General features: G+C 37.1%; 1 protein-coding gene across 1 annotated transcript in view; it reads right to left on the reverse strand.

The window, feature by feature from the left end:
* LOC133663276 (low-density lipoprotein receptor-related protein 1B-like) overlaps window positions 1–20,109 on the reverse strand; it is an 872,326-nt gene that overhangs the window by 337,924 nt on the left and 514,293 nt on the right. The window contains 2 exon segments of the mRNA XM_062067630.1: window positions 2,386–2,630; window positions 8,939–9,103. Of these exon segments, the coding sequence (XP_061923614.1) occupies window positions 2,386–2,630; window positions 8,939–9,103 (410 nt within the window).

Genomic DNA, 20,109 nt, shown 5'->3' on the forward strand with positions numbered 1-20,109 from the left:
AACTGATGCAAAGTGAAAAAGTGTTCTGACGAGTCCACATTTCAAATTGTTTTTGGAAACTGTGGACGTTGTGTCCTCCGGAACAAAGAGGAAAACAAACATCCAGACTGTTATAGGCGCAAAATTCAAAAGCTACAATCTGTAATGGCCATAGGGGTCTATCGATGTGTATATGTATACTAAATATATATATATATATATATATATATATATATATATATATATATATATATATATATATATATATATATATATATATATATATATATATATATATATACATATATACATATATATATATATATATATATATATATATATATATATATATATGTATATATATATATATATATATATATATATATACATATATATATATATATATATATATATATATATATATATGTATATATATATATATATATATATATATATATATATACATATATATATATATATATATATATATATATATATATATATATATATATATATATATATATATATACACTTATTATGTCATCCATTTACTTATTATGAACTGTTACAGGTGTATTCTAATATTCTTGCTAATATTAAAAATGTAACGTAATAAAATGTGGGGATATAAAAGGAATCCGGTGCTATCAGACCGGGCGGAAGCAGAAATTGACGTCACAAACCACCTAGGAGCACCTGTCAGACCCAGCGTTTTTTGCTACGGAGCCACTTCATGGAAGAATCCTCATTGTTGACCTTTTTTGTGGACTCTCCATTGGCCTGTGGAGAACCGGGACAACAGAGACTTTTTCCAGGAGGACTTTGAGTTGGATGCGCAGACGCGGTACCGTGAGTACGCAGCTGCGGCTTACAAACATTTGATCGCTTGCCCGTACGTGCATGCCGCTATGTGCATGTCACGTACGTAACTTTGGGGACTTTGGGGAAATATACGTGTTATATGAACTTTGGGGAGGGGAACGGTACTTTGGGCTGTGGGATTGAGTGTGTTGTGTAGGTGTTTGATTTATTTTGGCGGGTTATATGGACGGGAGGGGGGAGGTGTTTGTTATGCGGGATTAATTTGTGGCATATTAAAAATAAGCCTGGTTGTGTTGTGGCTAATAGTTATACATGTCTTGTGTTTATTTACTGTATTAATCATTCCCAGCTGAATATCAGGTCCCACCCGTGACTCCTTAATTTGCGTAGTGGCAGAGACACCCGGAGAACTTGGGTGCGTTTGTTACAATGGTATGGGGGATGTCCTAGTGTAACTTAGGGTAACTTACACATCTGTGAAGGCACCATTAATGCTGAAAGGTACATACAGGTTTTGGAGCAACATATGTTGCCATTCAAGCAATGTCTTTTTAATGGACGCCCCTGCTTATTTCAGCAAGACAATGCCAAGCCACATTCTGCACTTTTTACTAGTGTGTCTTCGTAGTAAAATAATGCGGGTAGTAGACTGGCCTGCCTGTAGTCCAGACCTGTCTTTCATTGAAAATGTGTGGCGCATGAAGCGTAAAATACGACAACGGTGACCACGGACTGTTAAACAACTTAAGCTGTACATCATGCAAGAATGGGAAAGAATTCCACCTGAAAAGCTTCAAAAATTGGTCTCCTCAGTTCCCAAACGTTTACTGAGTGGTGTTAAAGGGAAAAGCCATTTAACACAGTGGTAAAAATTCCCCTGTGCCAACTGTTTCGTAATGTGTTGCTGCCATTAAATACTAAATTAATGATTATTTGCACAAAAAAAAAAAACGTTTCTCAGTTCGAACATTAAGTATCTTGTCTTTGCAGTCTATTCAATTGAATATAAGTTGAAAAGGATTTGCTAATCATTGTATTATGTTTTTATTTACGATTTACACAACGTCCCAACTTTTGGGGTTTGTAGATTTAAATCATGGTAGGTCCACTTTAAGGGCTGCATTAACAGTTCCAGCTTGGCACTATTACTAGCTAAAGACTGGTCTGCCGTGTATTTGTTTACAAAGAAGACGCGTGGTCGCTAATGTGTATCGTGTCGGAAATCACTATGTTGCCCAACCGAATCAAACGTTCCATATCGGAAAATCTGATTCTGACTAGCTGAACCGTTACACCACTATTACGAGACTACTTTAAAGAAAAGTACTTATCATACTGTTTATTTGTTCATTGTACAAACTGACCATTAACAGTAAATCTAAATAATTTAATCAAAATCATACAAATTTACAATATCCTCATCTCAAGCAACTTTTTCTTGCATACTAACATTTTGAACGATTGCCAAGCCAAATGATAAATATATTGAAATATTCTATTTCTTCTGAGAAGAGATACACTGACGACACAAGAAACACACTCTCTGTCACTTGTCTCCAGCAAAAAGTAGGTACAACTTCTCACCTTGCGGCTGTCTACTGGGATGGAAGATCTGCAGGTCAAAAGGCTGAGCACTTGTCTTCTGGATGACAGTAACATTTTGCCCCGTCCACTTATTGGCTCTTGCTAAAGTGTTAGTCCTCCAGTCCGTCCAGTAGACATTTCCTCCGAAGAGGGAAACGGCAAAGGGATGAGACAGGTATTCGTGGCCCTTGAGGATCTCAATGATGCCACTGCCGTCGTAGAGGGCGGAGAAAATGGCATCGGAACTGTGAAAAAAGATAGACACGGAACTCCATAACAAAGTTTAAACTGCTCTTCTAAATGCTTTGGAGGATGATTGTTGATACAGGTAGTTCTGTCTAACCCAGGGGAGCCCAAACGTTTTGCCTCCAAGGGCCGACATGAAAATGTGCCAATGGGCCACAACACAAACACAGTGAATTTAGGCATACCCCAGCACCATGAGTGACGAATTTAGCCCCATACTGGAAATGCCCCCCTCTACCTCAAATAACTACTCACCCCCAAATCCTCCACACGACACCTCCGCTCCGGACAGGCTAACCTCCTCCAACCTCCGAGGACAAAGCTACGAACAATGGGAGACCGGGCTTTCTTCTCCGCCGCTCCCAGTCTGTGGAACGCTCTCCCTGACCACCTGAGGGCACCGCAGACTGTGGATGCTTTTAAAAAAGGCTTAAAAACCCTTCTTTTTAAAAAAGCCTTCTTTTAGATGTATGCAAACTAGTTTTAGCTATTTGGCTGTTCTAATTTTAATTTTTATTTATTTTTTATTATCGTTTTATTTTTTTTAATACACTGTAGCACTTTGAAGTTGTTTACTCAATGTAAAGTGCTTTTTACAAATGAAATCTATTATTATTATTATTATTATGATTACTGACATATATAAAGTAGTAGAGTGTTGGGCTGGATGATTCTGGCAAAAATAATAATGACAATTATTATGAATGATATTGAAAATCAATTAAATTATTAATTTCAAAAGTTAGGACACACCTTCTCATTTCAATGTGTTTTCTTTATTTTCACGACTATTTACATTGTAGATTGTCACTGAAGGCATCAAAACTATGACACCTGTGAAGTGAAAACCATTTCAGGTGACTACCTCTCGAAGCTCATCGAGAGAATGCCAAGAGTGTGCAAAGCAGTAATCAGAGCAAAATGTGTCTATTTTGAAGAAACTAGAATATAAATCATGTTTTCAGTTATTTCACCTTTTTTTGTTGAGTGCATAACTCCACATGTGTTCATTCATAGTTTTGATGCCTTCAGTGACAATCTACAATGTAAAGTAGACAGGCAGAAAGGTGAAATAACTAAAAAACATGTTTTATATTCTAGTTTCTTCAAAATAGCCACCCTTTGCTCTGATTACTTTTCACACACTCTTTGGCATTCTCTCAATGCGCTTCATGAGGTAGTCACCTGAAATGTTTTTCATTTCACAGGTGTGCTTAAAGCTCATCGAGAGAATGCCAAGAGTGTGCAAAACAGTAATCAGAGCAAAGGGTGGCTATTTTGAAGAAACTCGAATATAAATCAGGTTTTCAGTTATTTCACCTTTTTTTGTTAAGTACATAACTCCACATGTGTTCATTCATAGTTGTGATGCCTTCAGTGACAATCTACAATGTAAATAGTCATGAAAATACAGAAAACCTATTGAATGAGAAGGTGTGCCCAAACTTTTGGCTGTACTGTATATATTTTTTGAATCACCAAAACTCAAGTGTTACTTAAATACAACTTAAAAGATCAAACAGAATACATTGCTCATGAGTAAAGAACAAGTAACATAATAATAATATTAGTAACAATAATGAATCAGAATAACAATGGCAATATGTAAAACCAAAGGGTAACATAAAATAAAATTAAGACTGGTGCATTCACTGTGCTTTTAAAGATTATAATAGACGAACTGCCTCGCCACAATGATGTGTCAGTGATTGGTGCTAGAATTATTGGCCTCAGTTAAAATTGCACAATTGCATGTAGAGGATGGCCATTTTTTTTGCATGAATTTCATTTTTTTTTGTTGAAATGTTTTAGTTTTCAGTAGTTTTACCTTTTGCACTTATTTTACAACCATAGAGTAAATGCTTTTTGAGGTCATACATTTATTTTGATAAAATGTCTAATCTTTTCAAAGAAAAACAAGTGTGACTTTCAATTTAAGGCTATCTGTGCATTGAGCTTGCACTGGTGGTTCCATTCACAAACAACACAAGCTGATGAGATGTGTTGCGATAGTATGGCTTGTTTGCAGACTTAGCCGGTGTTTCAAGTGGCCGTTTCGACATTCGGAAGGGGCCGGGGCGGGTGAGCGACCCAGAACACATCATTTTTTTTCTCCATACAAACATTCCTTGTCATCACGATGACAGCATCTAAGTCACAATTCCATCATTTTTTGTAAAATTCTACATTTAACAGTAGATTCCGTTTTTATTTTCCAATTCCGTGATTCCGTTCGTGATCACGTTAATGAGGAATTTATGGGGCCCTAAATTTGTTTTAAATGACTGATTTGGGATACTGTTACCTTGTCAAATAAATGGGAACGGTAACCATAGTGAGATTCCAAACTTCTAATGTAAGAGGTCCGTTTTTTCAGTTCATAGCCTCACTCATTCCTTTCGCCGTTTCAAACTCAGGAATTTGCATGCACTTTGCCTGGCCCGCTAATCATTTTTATTCGATTGTAATTATGATAATGATCATAAGAAGCCACAATTCTAAATCAAAATGTTATTAATCGTCCAACCTAAGTGGAGATCGTCACGTTCGATACATGACCACAAGTTAACTGGTTACACTTCGGGCACCCCCTGGTCTTAGGCAGAGGGGACTAATTATGTCCCACAGCTCATTTTTTAACGGCCCGCGACACATTTTAAAAATACCATTACTAAATACTATTAAAAAAGTGGAATAAAAAGAGTAAACAGTTGTAATGTACCGAGAAGCACTAATAACACAAAGCTTCCATGCAGACATTGTTTTTACTTTAAAGGCCTACTGAAATGATTTTTTAAAATTTAAACGGGAATAGCAGATCCATTCTATGTGTCATACTTGATCATTTCGCGATATTGCCATATTTTTGCTGAAAGGATTTAGTAGAGAAAATCGACGATAAAGTTCGCAACTTTTGCTCGCTGATAAAAAAAAGCCTTGCCTGTACCGGAAGTAGCGTGACGTCACAGGAGCTAGGATTCCTCACAATTCCCCGTTGTTTACAATGGAGCGAGAGAGATTCGGACCGAGAAAGTGATGATTACCCCATTAATTTGAGCGAGGATGAAAGATTCGTAGATGAGGAACGTTACAGTGAATGACTTGAGAGGCAGCGATGGACGTATCTTTTTTCGCTCTGACCGTAACTTAGGTACAAGCTGGCTCATTGGATTCCACACTCTCCTTTTTCTATTGTAGATCACAGATTTGTATTTTAAACCACCTCGGATACTATATCCTCTTGAAAATGAGAGTCGAGAACGCGAAATGGACATTCAGTGCCTTTTATCTTCACGACAATACATCGGCGAAATGCTTTAGCTACGAGCTAACGTGATAGCATCTTGCTTTAACTGCATATAGAAACAAAAGAAATAAACCCCTGACTGGAAGTATAGATAGAAAATCAACAATACTATTAAACCGTGGACATGTAAATACACGGTTAATGCTTTCCAGGCTGGCAAAGGTTAACAATGCTGTGCTAACGACGCCATTGAAGCTAACTTAGCAACCGGACTGCACAGTGCTATGCTAAAAACATTAGCTCTCCACCTACGCCAGCCAGCCCTCATTTGCTCATCAACACCCGTGCTCACCTGCGTTCCAGCGATCGGCAGAAGGACGAAGGACTTCACCCGATGCGTTTGGCGGCCCGGAGACGTAGGAAGTCAAGGTGAAGTCGGCGGCTAGCGCGGCTAGCGCGGCTAGCGCTCCAACAAAGTCCTCCTGGTTGCGTTGCTGTAGTCCGCTGCTAATACACTGATCCCACCTACAACTGTCTTCTTTGCAGCCTTCATTGTTCATTAAAAAAATTGCAAAAGATGTCCAGAATACTGTGGAATTATGAAATGAAAACAGAGCTTTTTGTATAGGATTCTACGGGGTACCATAACTTCCGTTACTCGGACTTCGTCACGCGCATACGTCATCATACCGCAATGTTTCAGCCGGATATTTCCCGGGAATTTTAAAATGTCACTTTATAAGTTAACCCGGCCGTATTGGCATGTGTTGCAATGTTAAGATTTCATCATTGATATATAAACTATCAGACTGCGTGGTCGGTAGTAGTGGCTTTCAGTAGGCCTTTAAGACTTAAGACTGTCATTGCTCAAAAAACAAAAATGTATAACCTATGGATATAACTGAAGTTTATCTATAGATTTAAGCTTTGGAAATAAACATATTATAGATTGATATATGACAAATTTTTGGATATAGGGACCTTAAATCAGATTTTTTTTAAACTGTCAACTTAAAAAAATAACGAATCAAAAGCAATGTTGTTATGAATTACCTGTATTTACTTATTTAAGGTTCCAAATACTTCAAATATTTCATTTGAAAAAAATTACTTTATGGCAATGGACAGATCTGAAATTAGTCATTAGATATTTAAGCATTGGAAGTAACAAATATATTAATATAATTTATTATATGTCTTATTTTTAAGACTTTAGTAACTGAGACCCTTTTGGGGAGCCTTCGAGGTTACAACATACTGTATATCGTATTAGTAAATGCTATCAAGCTAGCGTCGTTAATTAGCGAAAATGCTAACATAACAGCTGTGTTTGCATTATTAACTAACAATGGCATTTTTTTGTACTGTTTCATCTTCTTAATTCACCAAAACGTCACCGTGGAGTTACTGAATTTGTTCAGCTGAATGAAGAGCTAGCCTCCGCAACTAGTGGGCCCATGATGATTACTTCTGTTTTGTTTAATCATCCGTTTTACTGCCATGTTATAGGCACCGTTTGGAAACAGTTAATGTATGTAAATAAACATTTATAAAAAGTCCAGTGTGGCTAATATATGTAACCATATTTATTTATTTATTTTGGTTCCCCGGGACCTTTGATATCTAAATAAATTTAGGGGAGCCCTCGGGGTTACAGCATATATTGTATTGGTATTTGTACATGCTATCAAGCTAGCGTCGTTAATTAGCGAATATGCTAGCATGTTTACAAGTGTCTGTGTTAGCCTTATTAACTAACAATGGCATTTTTTGTATTGTTTCAGCTTCTTAATTCACCAAAACGTCACCGTGGAGTTACTGAATCTGTTTCGCTGAATGAAGAGCTGGCCTCCGCAACTAGTGGGCCCATGATGATTACTTCTGTTTTGTTTGATCAGCCGATTTACTGCCGTGTTATAGGCACCGTTTGGAAACAGTTAATCTTGTAAATAAACATTTGTAAAAAGTCCAGTGTGGCTAATATATGTAACCATATTTATTTATTTATTTTGGTTCCCCGGGACCTTTGATATCTAAATAAATTTAGGGGAGCCCTCGGGGTTACAGCATATATTGTATTGGTATTTGTACATGCTATCAAGCTAGCATCGTTAATTAGCGAATATGCTAGCATGTTTACAAGTGTCTGTGTTAGCATTATTAACTAACAATGGCATTTTTTTGTATTGTTTCAGCTTCTTAATTCACCAAAATGTCACCGTGGAGTTACTGAATCTGTTTCGCTGAATGAAGAGCTAGCCTCCGCAACTAGTGGGCCCATGATGATTACTTCTGTTTTGTTTGATCAGTCGATTTACTGCCGTGTTATAGGCACTGTTTGGAAACAGTTAAGGTATGTAAATAAACATTTATAAAAAGTCCAGTGTGGCTAATATACTGTATGTAAACATATTTATTTATTTTGGTTCCCCGGCACCTTTGACATCTAAATAAATTTAGGGGAGCCCTCGGGGTTACAGCATATATTGTATTGGCATTTGAACATGCTATCAAGCTAGCGTTGTTAATTAGTGAATATGCTAACATGTTTACAAGTATCTTTGTTAGCATTATTAACTAACAATGGCATTTTTTGGTATTGTTTCAGCTTCTTAATTGACCAAAATGTCACCGTGGAGTTACTGAATCTGTTTTGCTGAATGAAGACCTAGCCTCCGCAACTAGTGGGCCCATGATGATTACTTCTGTTTTGTTTGATCAGCCGTTTTACTGCCGTGTTATAGGCACTGTTTGGAAACAGTTAAGGTGTGTGAGTAAACATTTATAAAAAGTATAAATAAAGTCCAGAGTGGCTAATATATGTAAGCATATTTATTTATTTTGGTTCCCCGGTACCTTTGACATCTAAACAAATTCAACATGTATTGTATTGGTTTTGAAAATGAATATTATGAAAATGGCCCCTGCATTCTTTCATTTTTTAATGTGAGGCCCTCAGTGGAAAACATTTGGACACCCCTGGTCTAAGCTGTAATTTAGTGCAGTAAAGGTATGACAACATTTCCCAAAAAAACAAACTAAAAAATGTAAATGTTATACCGTGCATCAGTCCAAATAATCCTCTTTTCCAGATGATCCAGAGTCAGTCCATTGGGCCAGGCTCCAATCTCCATATCCTTAAACACAATGTGTCGACCTTCTCCGCTCATCGATGCAGCCTCAATCCGGGGGAAGGTAGCGTCCCAGTCAGTCCAAAACATAATGCTACAATTACAAAGCCGAGAGCAGCAGCACTCTGTTAGTTTCCTGACATCCACAAGCGAGCAAACCGATAAACGTAACAGTATTCAAACTCAAATGTTTGGATTTAGAGTTGTTAATTTGATTGTACTCGAAAACAAACAAAATGCTCTCGCGGCTGATTGCCCGCATCGAGAGATGCGTCCACTGTCCCAGAAAAGCGCCAGCGACCCCAGTACAACCTGCGACAGACCTTGAAACAGGGGACCATCTGTTTTATTATGACTTTTCAAAGCTCAATGAGGCTTGAAAATGAACACCATCGATGTGACCATTAAGGGTATCCCCGTCTGTATTGCAAACACCCCAACACAGATTTTGCTTTGGTTCACAAAGTCAACTTCAACAAATATACATTTTGCATGAGCAAGCATAACTGACCAAGTGACGCAAACAGAACTGTGTCAGGAGGAAACATCCTTGTTCAGATCAATAGTCTGATTCACTTGATAATGTGTCCCTGATCAATGGAACTCTATTGAGTGGATTTAAGTAATTGTAGTAGAATTATTGCTTGGCATCCATTCGTCTAATTTCTCTAGATGGCCGTAAAATGTAGCCATCCCCCCAAATGTGTTGAGAGAACCATGGAGCAGAAAGCGAGAGAAGATTACTCAAGTCTTAAGAGTGTTAAATTGATTTTAGGAATGTCTGGGTTTTGCTTTAATCTCAAATATTATTTCCTTAACATACAGTCAGGGTTAAAGCGATGTGGTGCATTAATCAGGGATAAGCTTCCAGTTCAAGAGGGTGTGATAGCCCAAAATGTTTATTCCATCAAATAAGATTTGTCATCATGCACAGGAGGGGTTTAAGATATGGGCCACGTGGGAGGTATCATTGGGAACACTCCAGAAATATTATATTACCGTAAATGCCATACTATAAGCCGCAACTTTTTTCCTATGCTTTGAACCCGGCGGCTAATTTATGGATTTGTTTTCGCTCGCAGCTATAATGTTTTGTGTTAAACAGTTTTCATTCAACCCAAGCAGAAACACTGGAATTGTGTGTTATTGTTTGTGATGTGGCGCCACCTTTTGGATGAGTTCGCTCAGGTTAAAAATACACTTCTTGTTTTAATGCCTTGAACTGGAAGTACAATTGTCCGTCGCGTTTTCGCAAGGATTCTTCATTCATCACTCTAAACAAAGTTTGTAAGTTTTACAATATAACTAAAACAATTCTTACCTACTAAACCGTCCCATGTGCGATGTTTCTAGGAGTGTTTTTATGGATATGTTTACATGCTATCGTAATGTAATGAAGTTGTTAGCATTATCTAATATGCTAAGACGTTTACAAGCGCCTGTGTTAGTATTATTAATTTACAATGGCATTCTTTTCCTTAGTAAATTCACCAAAACATCACAGTGGAGTTATTGAGTCTGTTTAGCTGATTAGAGAGCAAGCTTCCACAGCTAGAGGGTCCATGACGATGACTTGTGTTGTTTGATCAGCCATTTTACAGACACAAAATATTTATGTGTACATAAATAATTTCACAACATATACTGCATATGGTTGATATATAAAAAAACATGTTTTCTTCTAAAACTTAGTGGGGCTTATATCCCGGTGTGCTCTAAAGTCCGGAAAATAGGGTATATTAAATATTGATGTATTTGTGTGCAAACCGGGCAACATGCCAGGGAATTTTTTGATAATTGATTAACTAATACCCATTTGCGGCAGCGTGAGCGGGCAAGAGCCTTTCGTTTAGGTGCGCCTGTTTGCTGCTGCTGTGCTACTAGTTTATTAGTTTAATAAGGATCCCCATTAGTTTATACCGCAGTGGAGACTATTCTTCCTGGGGTCCCGGCAAAAAAACATTACACAATCACAAAAGAACAGATTACAATGCAGTACAACATAATCAATAATACAATTGTGTAATACAAAAATAGCAACAACAAAAACTAAATGTTCATACCAAAGATAAAAAAGAGCAATATAAAAATCGATTTTTGCAAAAATAAAACCAAAAACCAGTGGCCTACAATATACACATTAGTGTACCAAAAACAAACAATATTCTAAGTGACAAAAAAGTACCATAATGAATAAAATATGACATAAAGTACGTACGAAATCAAGATATCAATATAAAAACAATAACCAGAAACAAAAATTAATTCAAGCAAACAATAAGTAAAAAGAAGATAATGTCTATCATGTCTACACGAACGTTGATATTTTGAAAAGGCATATTCAACTATGACTTCTGGCCTTTTGCCCCCATGCAAAAGTCAACAAAGCCCTTCGAAAACTATTTTCAAAAAGTCTGTCTTCGGCGTTTAGTCAATCTGAGCTGATTAGTTTATGTCAAAGGAATTGTCTCATGTTCCCTTATTCATCATCTGAAGGTATTTACTTACACATGTTTCATTTCGTGCAGTGACAGACTTGGTGCATGTGCCTTTAATCGCCACGAGTGAAGACAAATATTGATACCAGATTTTCCGGACTATAAGCCGCTACTTTTTTCCCCACGCTTTGGACCCTACGGCTTATAAAAAGGTGCGGATAATTTATAGACTTTTCTTTGCTAACTGCCATAATGTTTTGTATTCAACAAATACTTTCCATATTACACCAACAGAGACACGGAAAATGTGTGTTATTGTTTCTGCCATGGCACCATCTTATGGATGAGTTCGCTCACTGCAGGTGCTGCAGGTTGAAAACGTACTTACTGTTTCGTTCCGTGAACCGGAAGTAAGTGCCTATAGCGTTTCTGCTTGTATGGAATCTTCATTCATTACTCCAAGCAGTATTTGTAGGTTTTACAATATAACTAAAACAATTCATACTTACTAAACTGTCCCATGTGTGTGAGTGTTTTCATGCATATTTGTACATGCTATCAAGCTATCATCGTTAATTAGCGAACATGCTAACATGTTTACAAGTGTCTGTGTTAGCATTATTAACTAACAATGGCATTTTTTTGTATTGTTTCAGTTTCTTAATTCACCATTACGTCACCGTGGAGTTATTGAATCTCTTTAGCTGACTGGAGAGCTAGCCTCCGCAGCTAGTGGGCCCATGATGATGAGTTCTGTTTTGTTTGATCCTCCGTTTTACTGCCGTTTTATAGGCACCGTTTGGAAACAGTTAAAGTATGTAAATGAACATTTGTAAAAAGTATAAATATATTTCAGAGCGGCTAATACATGTAAACATATTCATTTCTTCTCAAATTTGGTGGGTGCGGCTTAAATACCGGTTCACTTTATAGCCCGGAAAATACGGTATATTGAATATGATTTTAGTTATAATGTACACATCATTTTACATGTAATACCGCAGAGGGGTTAAGATGCACCCAAGGTAGCTCTAGCTGTTATCTGAACTTCTGGTTGTACAAATTGTGCATGAAAGCTGGTGAATGTGTTTTTTGGAAATTTAATGGAGAGGCTTTTTTTTTTAAAGATCTGTGTTACCCGAGGATTCAGGCCTTCTCTCTTACTGCAGTGGCCGCTGTAGACATGCATCTAATCCTGCCACTAATGCCATAAGTCCCCTAAGTAAATCAAGCCAGTACTGTAATTTTCGGACTATAAGCCGCACCTGACTATAAGCCGCACTAGCTAAATTTAGGGGGAAATACAGATTGCTCCATATATAAGCCGCACCCGACTATAAGCCGCAGGGTTTTGATGTGTAATTACCGTAGTATATAGGGGTTCCTGCTACCACGGAGGGGATTGTCGGGACAGAGATGACTGTTTGGGAACACAAAGTGTCCCATTTATTAACAATAAATCTCTCAATCATACAATCAAACTTTCACATCTTTGACATGGCGAACAGCATTCGTGCAGAGTACAAATAATACAACGGTGCAAAGTAATACAAAGTGCTCGCCTGTACGTTATCAAAATAACCAGCCTACCGGTATATGAAAAGTCAGTCTTTAATCATTGTGTCATCGTCTTCCTCCTGCGTACTAAAACCACCGAAATCCTCTTCGTCGGTGTCGGAGAAGAACAGGCCGTAAATAAGCCGCACCGTTGTATAAGCCGCAGGGACCAGAACGAGGGGAAAAAGTAGCGGCTTATAGTCCGGAAATTACGGTAGTTGCTTCCAAATATCACACATTGCATTTATAATTTCGTGAATCTAAGCCAAGCACAATTCATCCTGGGGTTGTGTGAAATCGCGAAAAAAACAACAAAAAAATTTCCACACTGAGGTGAAGTGCAAGTAATTTACAACACCCCTCTCTCGTGTTGAGAGAGGGGTGTTGAAAATGCCAAATTGACACCAATAAAACATGAACAAGAAAAGGTCAAAGCCATGGAAAAACAAGAAAAGGAAGGCAGTTGGGTCACTGGATAATGACAGCTATTATGCATGTGTTCTGAATCAAGATAACATAATTGTTGTTTTCCGATAGCGGTTTAAAATTGGTGCAGTAGACAGCAAATCATGTATAAAGTGTCGGGCAGCCGAGGGAAGTCTTGCTCATGTATTGTGGGAATGTCAGAGAATAAAAGAGTTATGGTTGAAAACAACAAAAGAAGCAATCACATTCCTAAATATAAACATCCCAATGACACTGCAAACTTGTATTTTTGGTGATCTGCATCAATTTAGTAATCAAAGAGTAAAAATGCATTTCTTTCAATATGCATCATCACAAAAATGGTACTATTAAAAAAAAGGATACATTTTGGTAGTCCAACACATACTGACTGGTATACACAATATATGGACATGATATCAGTAGAAAAAACTGCATTTAGTTTAGATAGTAACTAATGAGTCATATATTGGAATATGGGATCCATTATTTAAATTTGTTTTAACTATTAAATGAACCTAAAATATGACTTATTTTATCTTTGTGGAAAATATTAGACACAGTGTGTTGTCAAGCTTATGAGATGTGATGCAAGTGTAAGCCACTGTGACGCTATTGTTCTTTTTTTAAATGCTTGTATTTTATTGTTTATAAATGGCTGTGATGATAATGTAACTGTGGGATTTCTAATCAATGCTATGTTGGAATTCTTATTAATATCGATACGGTTGTTGATATTATTCATTTTTGTTTAAATACTTTTGGAATGTTTTGTGTCATGTTTCTGTGTCCTCTCAATTGCTCTGTTGATTGCTATTCTGATATGTTGCTGGGCCGGGTTTTATTTTGGAATTGGAATTATTGTGTATTATTTTGTTGGATTGATTAATACAAAAAATAAAACTTAATTAAAAAAAGATAACATAATTGGTAAGGGGAAGCCTTACCACACCCCCTCAGGTAATATACTTCCGGTGTTGTGACCTTTGTTTACAATCAGTCACGTCAAAATATACCTTCTCAATGGCTAATAATGAATGCTCTTGAACTACAGCCGGTCCGGAACAGAGAGTGTTCGGATCGTAATCATCCAAATATGAATAGCAGCAAAGTAGACAGCCATCAGCGTTGTGGCTCGGAGAGTAAGCTTGCTCGATGACGCTAAGTATGCTAACTAGCGAGCATGTTTTGATGCTTCTGATCGTCTCAGTCTGGCGTTTAGACAGGAGGAACAGCGAGTACCAGTAAGCCTTCAAGAAATTTTGTTTACATCGATTAATTGTTTATACTTCATTAAAAAAAAAACGCACAAGTGATATTTTGACTTGAAAACGAATGTTTAAAAAACTGAGATTTCTGCGTTTTCGCGGACATTTTACATGCCTGCACAGTAGATAATAGACATGTATGTAGTGTATAGAATATGTTGAGCACAACATATTCTCGATGTATGACAAATTGGGTATGATTGTTTGTTAGTCGTTTGCAAACAATGATACGCTACCTGAGTAAAAAAAAACAATATAAAGTTGGTCTGGATTAGTTTTTACTTCGTTCCTCACTTAAAGTGTGATGAAAGAGTGCGTGAAAAATGGTGTTTCCCCAATGTGAAAACCTGATAAATTCGAAACAAAAATAGATGATACAATATTATCTGCTCTCAGATGCTACATGTTAGAAGATTACGTACCTCCAATAAAGGGGGGCCAGCCGGGGTTGTGGGGATTGTTTTTTGACCGGAAGTCAAGGGGGGGTTATGACCAACACTAATCCATAGAATCTAACATTTGTTAGCTCACTGTGATAACTGTCATTATGTACATGTAAACATGAATAGTGATTCATCATGCATTTGGACGGTCTCCTAGGAGAAACACTAAAATCCATCATTTTTAAACACAAATTCTTGGACTCCACCCAAGATAGCTACCACACGCCAAAACTACAAACTGTAATACCTTTGTCAGCCTGTAGGAGTCATAAATCATTAATGACTACAACCAAGATGGCGGACAGCTTTAAAAAAACTACAACATTAAAATGGGCGCCGGATATGATGTATACCTCCTGTTTCCGGTTTAGGCCGTGCCTACTTCCTGGGGTCATAAATAAATCCCCGCTGGCCCTGTCACGCCAAATTTCTTCCCCCTACAAAAACCTTCCCCCCCCTATTTACTTCCGTGGTCATGTTTCCTCTTACGTCATTGACAGCGATCGATAGCACTTCGGCTTTGACTGCCCGTCGATGGAAGGATACTTCGTCTTTGACAGCTGCTGGAATCTGAAGAAATCGATTATTGGGTTTTTTTTGTACAGGCGCGAAAAAGGACAGTCACATGCCGGTTAAGGACCCCCGGCATCTTTGTGATTTTATTGGACGCAGCCCGGGAAGTAAATGAGGGGGTGGGGGGGGTTTTGTAGGGGGAAGAAATTTGGCGTGACAGACCCCCTTTATTGGAAGTACTTAATCTTCTCATGTTGGTTGTTTGAGGACACTGCAGCTAGTCGTGGATAAATTAACCAACCCCACACCATAATGCTTCAGTCACACGCAGGATTCCCACAGGAATGAGGCAAAAATACTTCCTATGTATGTACAATGTATTGTGTACGATTAAATTATTGTTGTATGAATGTGTGAATGAATGTATGCATATGTAGTTCCTGGAATATATACTGTATGTATATACACGGGTCTGTGTTTTTGGCGACACTTTGCATATTAAAGTGTTTAAATACTTAATGGGATTATAACCTTTTCCTTGGCTCACGCTTTTAAGGGGAGTGTTAATGTGCCAGAGAGGCTGCTTGCCCAGGACGCCAAACATGTCAGACTTTCCCTGCACATGCAGATGACTCATCGCCAGATAACAACGTTTACATTATGCTTATTCAGCAAGGGTCTGTTGGATATCCTTGAGGCAAGCTGCTGAATCAAGTAAAACTGAAAAACATTTAAACATTTATTTGGTCATTTTTAGGGTCACTGCTTTCTATTGGCAATACTTGTAAAATAAACATTTGCTGTTCTACTTTATCGTTTCAACCAACAGTTGAATTTCAAGAACTGTTAACTACATTTGATTTGATTTTATATTTCCGTGTACTAATATTAAAGCCACCGTAAAATATGCTTTATTGTCACTTGAGTGGGTTTCTAAAATGTAGGCTGTCAACATAGACACATTCATGTCAACATGCCATTCTGAATATTCTGACCCGATCACACACGTTTGGATCTAAATTGAATTCCGATCGCTATGGGTGGTTTATGCCAATAGTCATTCGGATTGTATCGCATGAAAACAGATCTTCCGAAATTCGGGTTGGAATTATCCTTACTGCGCATGTCTTTGATGTCAGCTTTACTTCAGTGGTGGAGGTGGCACTAAATGTAATACTCTCGGAATTAAGCGATTGTCTTGCTGCTGTCACCCCCTATTCAACGTGTACAAAAGTAGTGTTATATGCTGTTGAGTTTGTTGCCTTAAAATGAGACTAGCAAAAAGTATGTTCTTGAGTGTCATGTGTCGATGTAACAATAAAATAAGGGATCAAGTTGTCGTATTAACGAGCTGTTTTACTTTATAACACGAAACATGTGGAAACGTATACATATTGCATCCTAAATGGCGCCAAACAGCTACGTTTCAAAAAGAGAGGTAAAACAAAAGTAGTGGAATAATGACAAATACATACTGTGATAACTTCGGGCAAGCAGAAATGCACAAAGCCATAACAGTGGAAGTCACTGCTTCTTTAGCACCTGCAGTGAGCAATCTCGTCCAGAAGATGGCACCATAGCACAAATAATAACCCCTTTCCGTTTGTGTTATGTTCTGCGCATGTCAAAGTAAGGTATTCCGATTTAAGTTGTGATGCATGAAGATGCACGTCGTAATCATATCTTTTTTTGTCAGGGTCCACATATACAGTAACATTCTAATCCGAATGATGATCAGATCAAATACATTTTGTCCATGTACACATGGTTAGTGGTCCTTTATTTTCAATCTGTTTGTAAATATCGAGGAGAAGACTAGGTTGCATGTAAAGAATAGCTCTGACAAATCCAACTAATGTATCATTTCAGTTTAACAAATGTATATATATATATATATATATATATATTTATGTATATATATATATATATATATATATATATATATATATATATATATATATATATATATATATATATATATATATATATATATATATATATACATATATATAGATATATATATATCTATATATATATTTATGTATATATATATATATATATATATATATATATATATATATATATATATATATATATATATATATATATATATATATATATATATATAAAAAAATACATCCATTTTTTTTTTTTTTTTAATCAATTAAGAATCGCTACAAATAAGAATTGCGATTAATTCGAAAATAAATGTTTTTGGCACACTTAGATTCATCTATCTGCATGTAATTATATAGGTGTCTTGATGTGTTGCATAAGTGTAGGCCACATGATTACATTCAATCAGAGACTTCTTGTAAGGAAATGTCACAAGTTGTCAATGCTCAAATTTAAGACTGGTTGTATTTTAACTTTATGGAGTATCATTTAAATGTTTCTAAGTCAGCAGTTAAAGCTAGACTTTCACAGCCACTATTCTCCACAACTAATTCATGTTTTTTTCAACATTATCGTACGGGGGCAAAAGTGACAAACCATAAAGATGTGTGCATAAATAGATGCACATTTTAAAAATAACATGTAATTCAACTCAATAAAGTTTTAAAGTCCGCACAAAAACTGCTAGTAAAACACAGAAAGAAAACGGAAAAGGGTCATCTGAAAACATGACAGTCCAGCTATAACTCAACACTATAGCAGTTCGAGTAGCATGCCAGAGCAGTACCACAAATGACACATTCGTACTAGGATTTGACAAATACCGAGGTAAAAAATTGAGAGGAACTTTGAAAGGCTGAAATGATGGGTAACTCAGCACCATATATATTATATTACCTTGAGCACCACAATGAATTTCCAGAATAACAAAAGCTTTAATTGAGCTATAACTATCTATAACTTATTAACATCTTTGATAATCAGCATGCTTTTGCAACAGTTCACATTTTTATTAGTATCCTGAATGTTAGCACATTACCGTATTTTCCGGACCATATGGTGCACCGGATTATAAGGTGCACAACCGATGAGTGGGTCTCGTCAGGTCTATTGTCATACAAAAGGCGCACCGGATTATAGGGCGCATTAAAGGAGTCATATTATTATTTTTTTTTTCTAAATTGAAAACACTTCCTTGTGGTCTACATAACATGTAATGGTGGTTCTTTGGTCAAAATGTTGCATAGATTATGTTTTACAGATCATCTTCAATCCACTTTCTGACAGTCGCCTCAGGATGCGCCGTTTTGTGGGCAGTCCTATTTACGTGGCTCACCTTCGGCAGCGTCTTTTCTCAGTCATTTTTGTTGTAGCGGTGTAGCGTGCAAGGACGAGAGTGGAAGAAGTGTCAAAAGATGGTGCTAACGGTTTTAATGACATTCAGACTTGACTTAAATCAATAACATAGCAGCATCACCTCATCCGTGGCTCACTAGTGCAATAACAACGGCGGAAATGTGTCCCGTGAAAAAACGTCCAACCGGAACTCTCTAATAACTAAAGTTCCTTGGGTGAATAATGTAAACTCACCACACCGGTATGTTTTAGCGCTTTCATGGCAAGTTTACTGACATAAATAAGTAAAAACTTTACGCTACTTTATATTAGAAATGGCAACAGCGGAGGATGAGTGTCCCATAACAAGAAGATAGAGAAAAAGTTAGTTAGTTATGCAGATCCCAAATATAAATCAGCAGGTACCAGAAGGTAAGAAAAGTTGCTTTTGCATAATTTTGCGAAACAAAACGTCAGATATGTCTTACCTTATACACAAACCATAACAATACTCGGATGTTGAAGCACAGTACAATCCATCAAGCGGTGTGGCTTCATAGCTTACCAAAGTCGTACTAGAACATTTTGATAGATTTTTGAGCGCTGTGTGTACTGTTCCATATTTTCAATGGAACATACAAAGTGTTGTTGTCACGACTTGGTCCTTGGCGTGGTTTGTTCTCCCAGAAGGCAACGGAAAATTGGCGCGTGCAAGACGTGAATTTAAATACATGTTTATTATAATTAATCAAAAAGGTGCAAACAAAAGGCGCTCACAGCGGAGGTAAAAACTTGACTATGAAAACAAAACTTGCACCAAGGCAGAAACTATGAACAATCAAACAAAAACACTAACTGTGGCATAAATGAACAAAACTTACTTGGCAAAGAACTGTGACATGACATGAAGTGGAGGGGTGAAAAAGTGCGAGGTCGCCAGCCCGAACAACAGAAAAACAATGGACTTAAATAACACAGACATGATTAACCACAGGTGCGTGACTCAAAACGTGAAACAGGTGCGTGACATGACAGGTGAAAACTAATGGGTGACCATGGAAACCAAACAAAACAAGGAAGTGATACCAGGAACTAAAAAAAGAGTCCAAAAACCAAGCAAAACAAAAACATGATTAACACAGACATGACAGTTGTTTACTTGAGTCATATTGCAGTCTGCACGTATCTCTTATGTGTGACTGCCAT

This window comes from Entelurus aequoreus, linkage group LG13 (genome assembly GCF_033978785.1).
Source record: "Entelurus aequoreus isolate RoL-2023_Sb linkage group LG13, RoL_Eaeq_v1.1, whole genome shotgun sequence".
NCBI lineage: Eukaryota > Metazoa > Chordata > Actinopteri > Syngnathiformes > Syngnathidae > Entelurus > Entelurus aequoreus.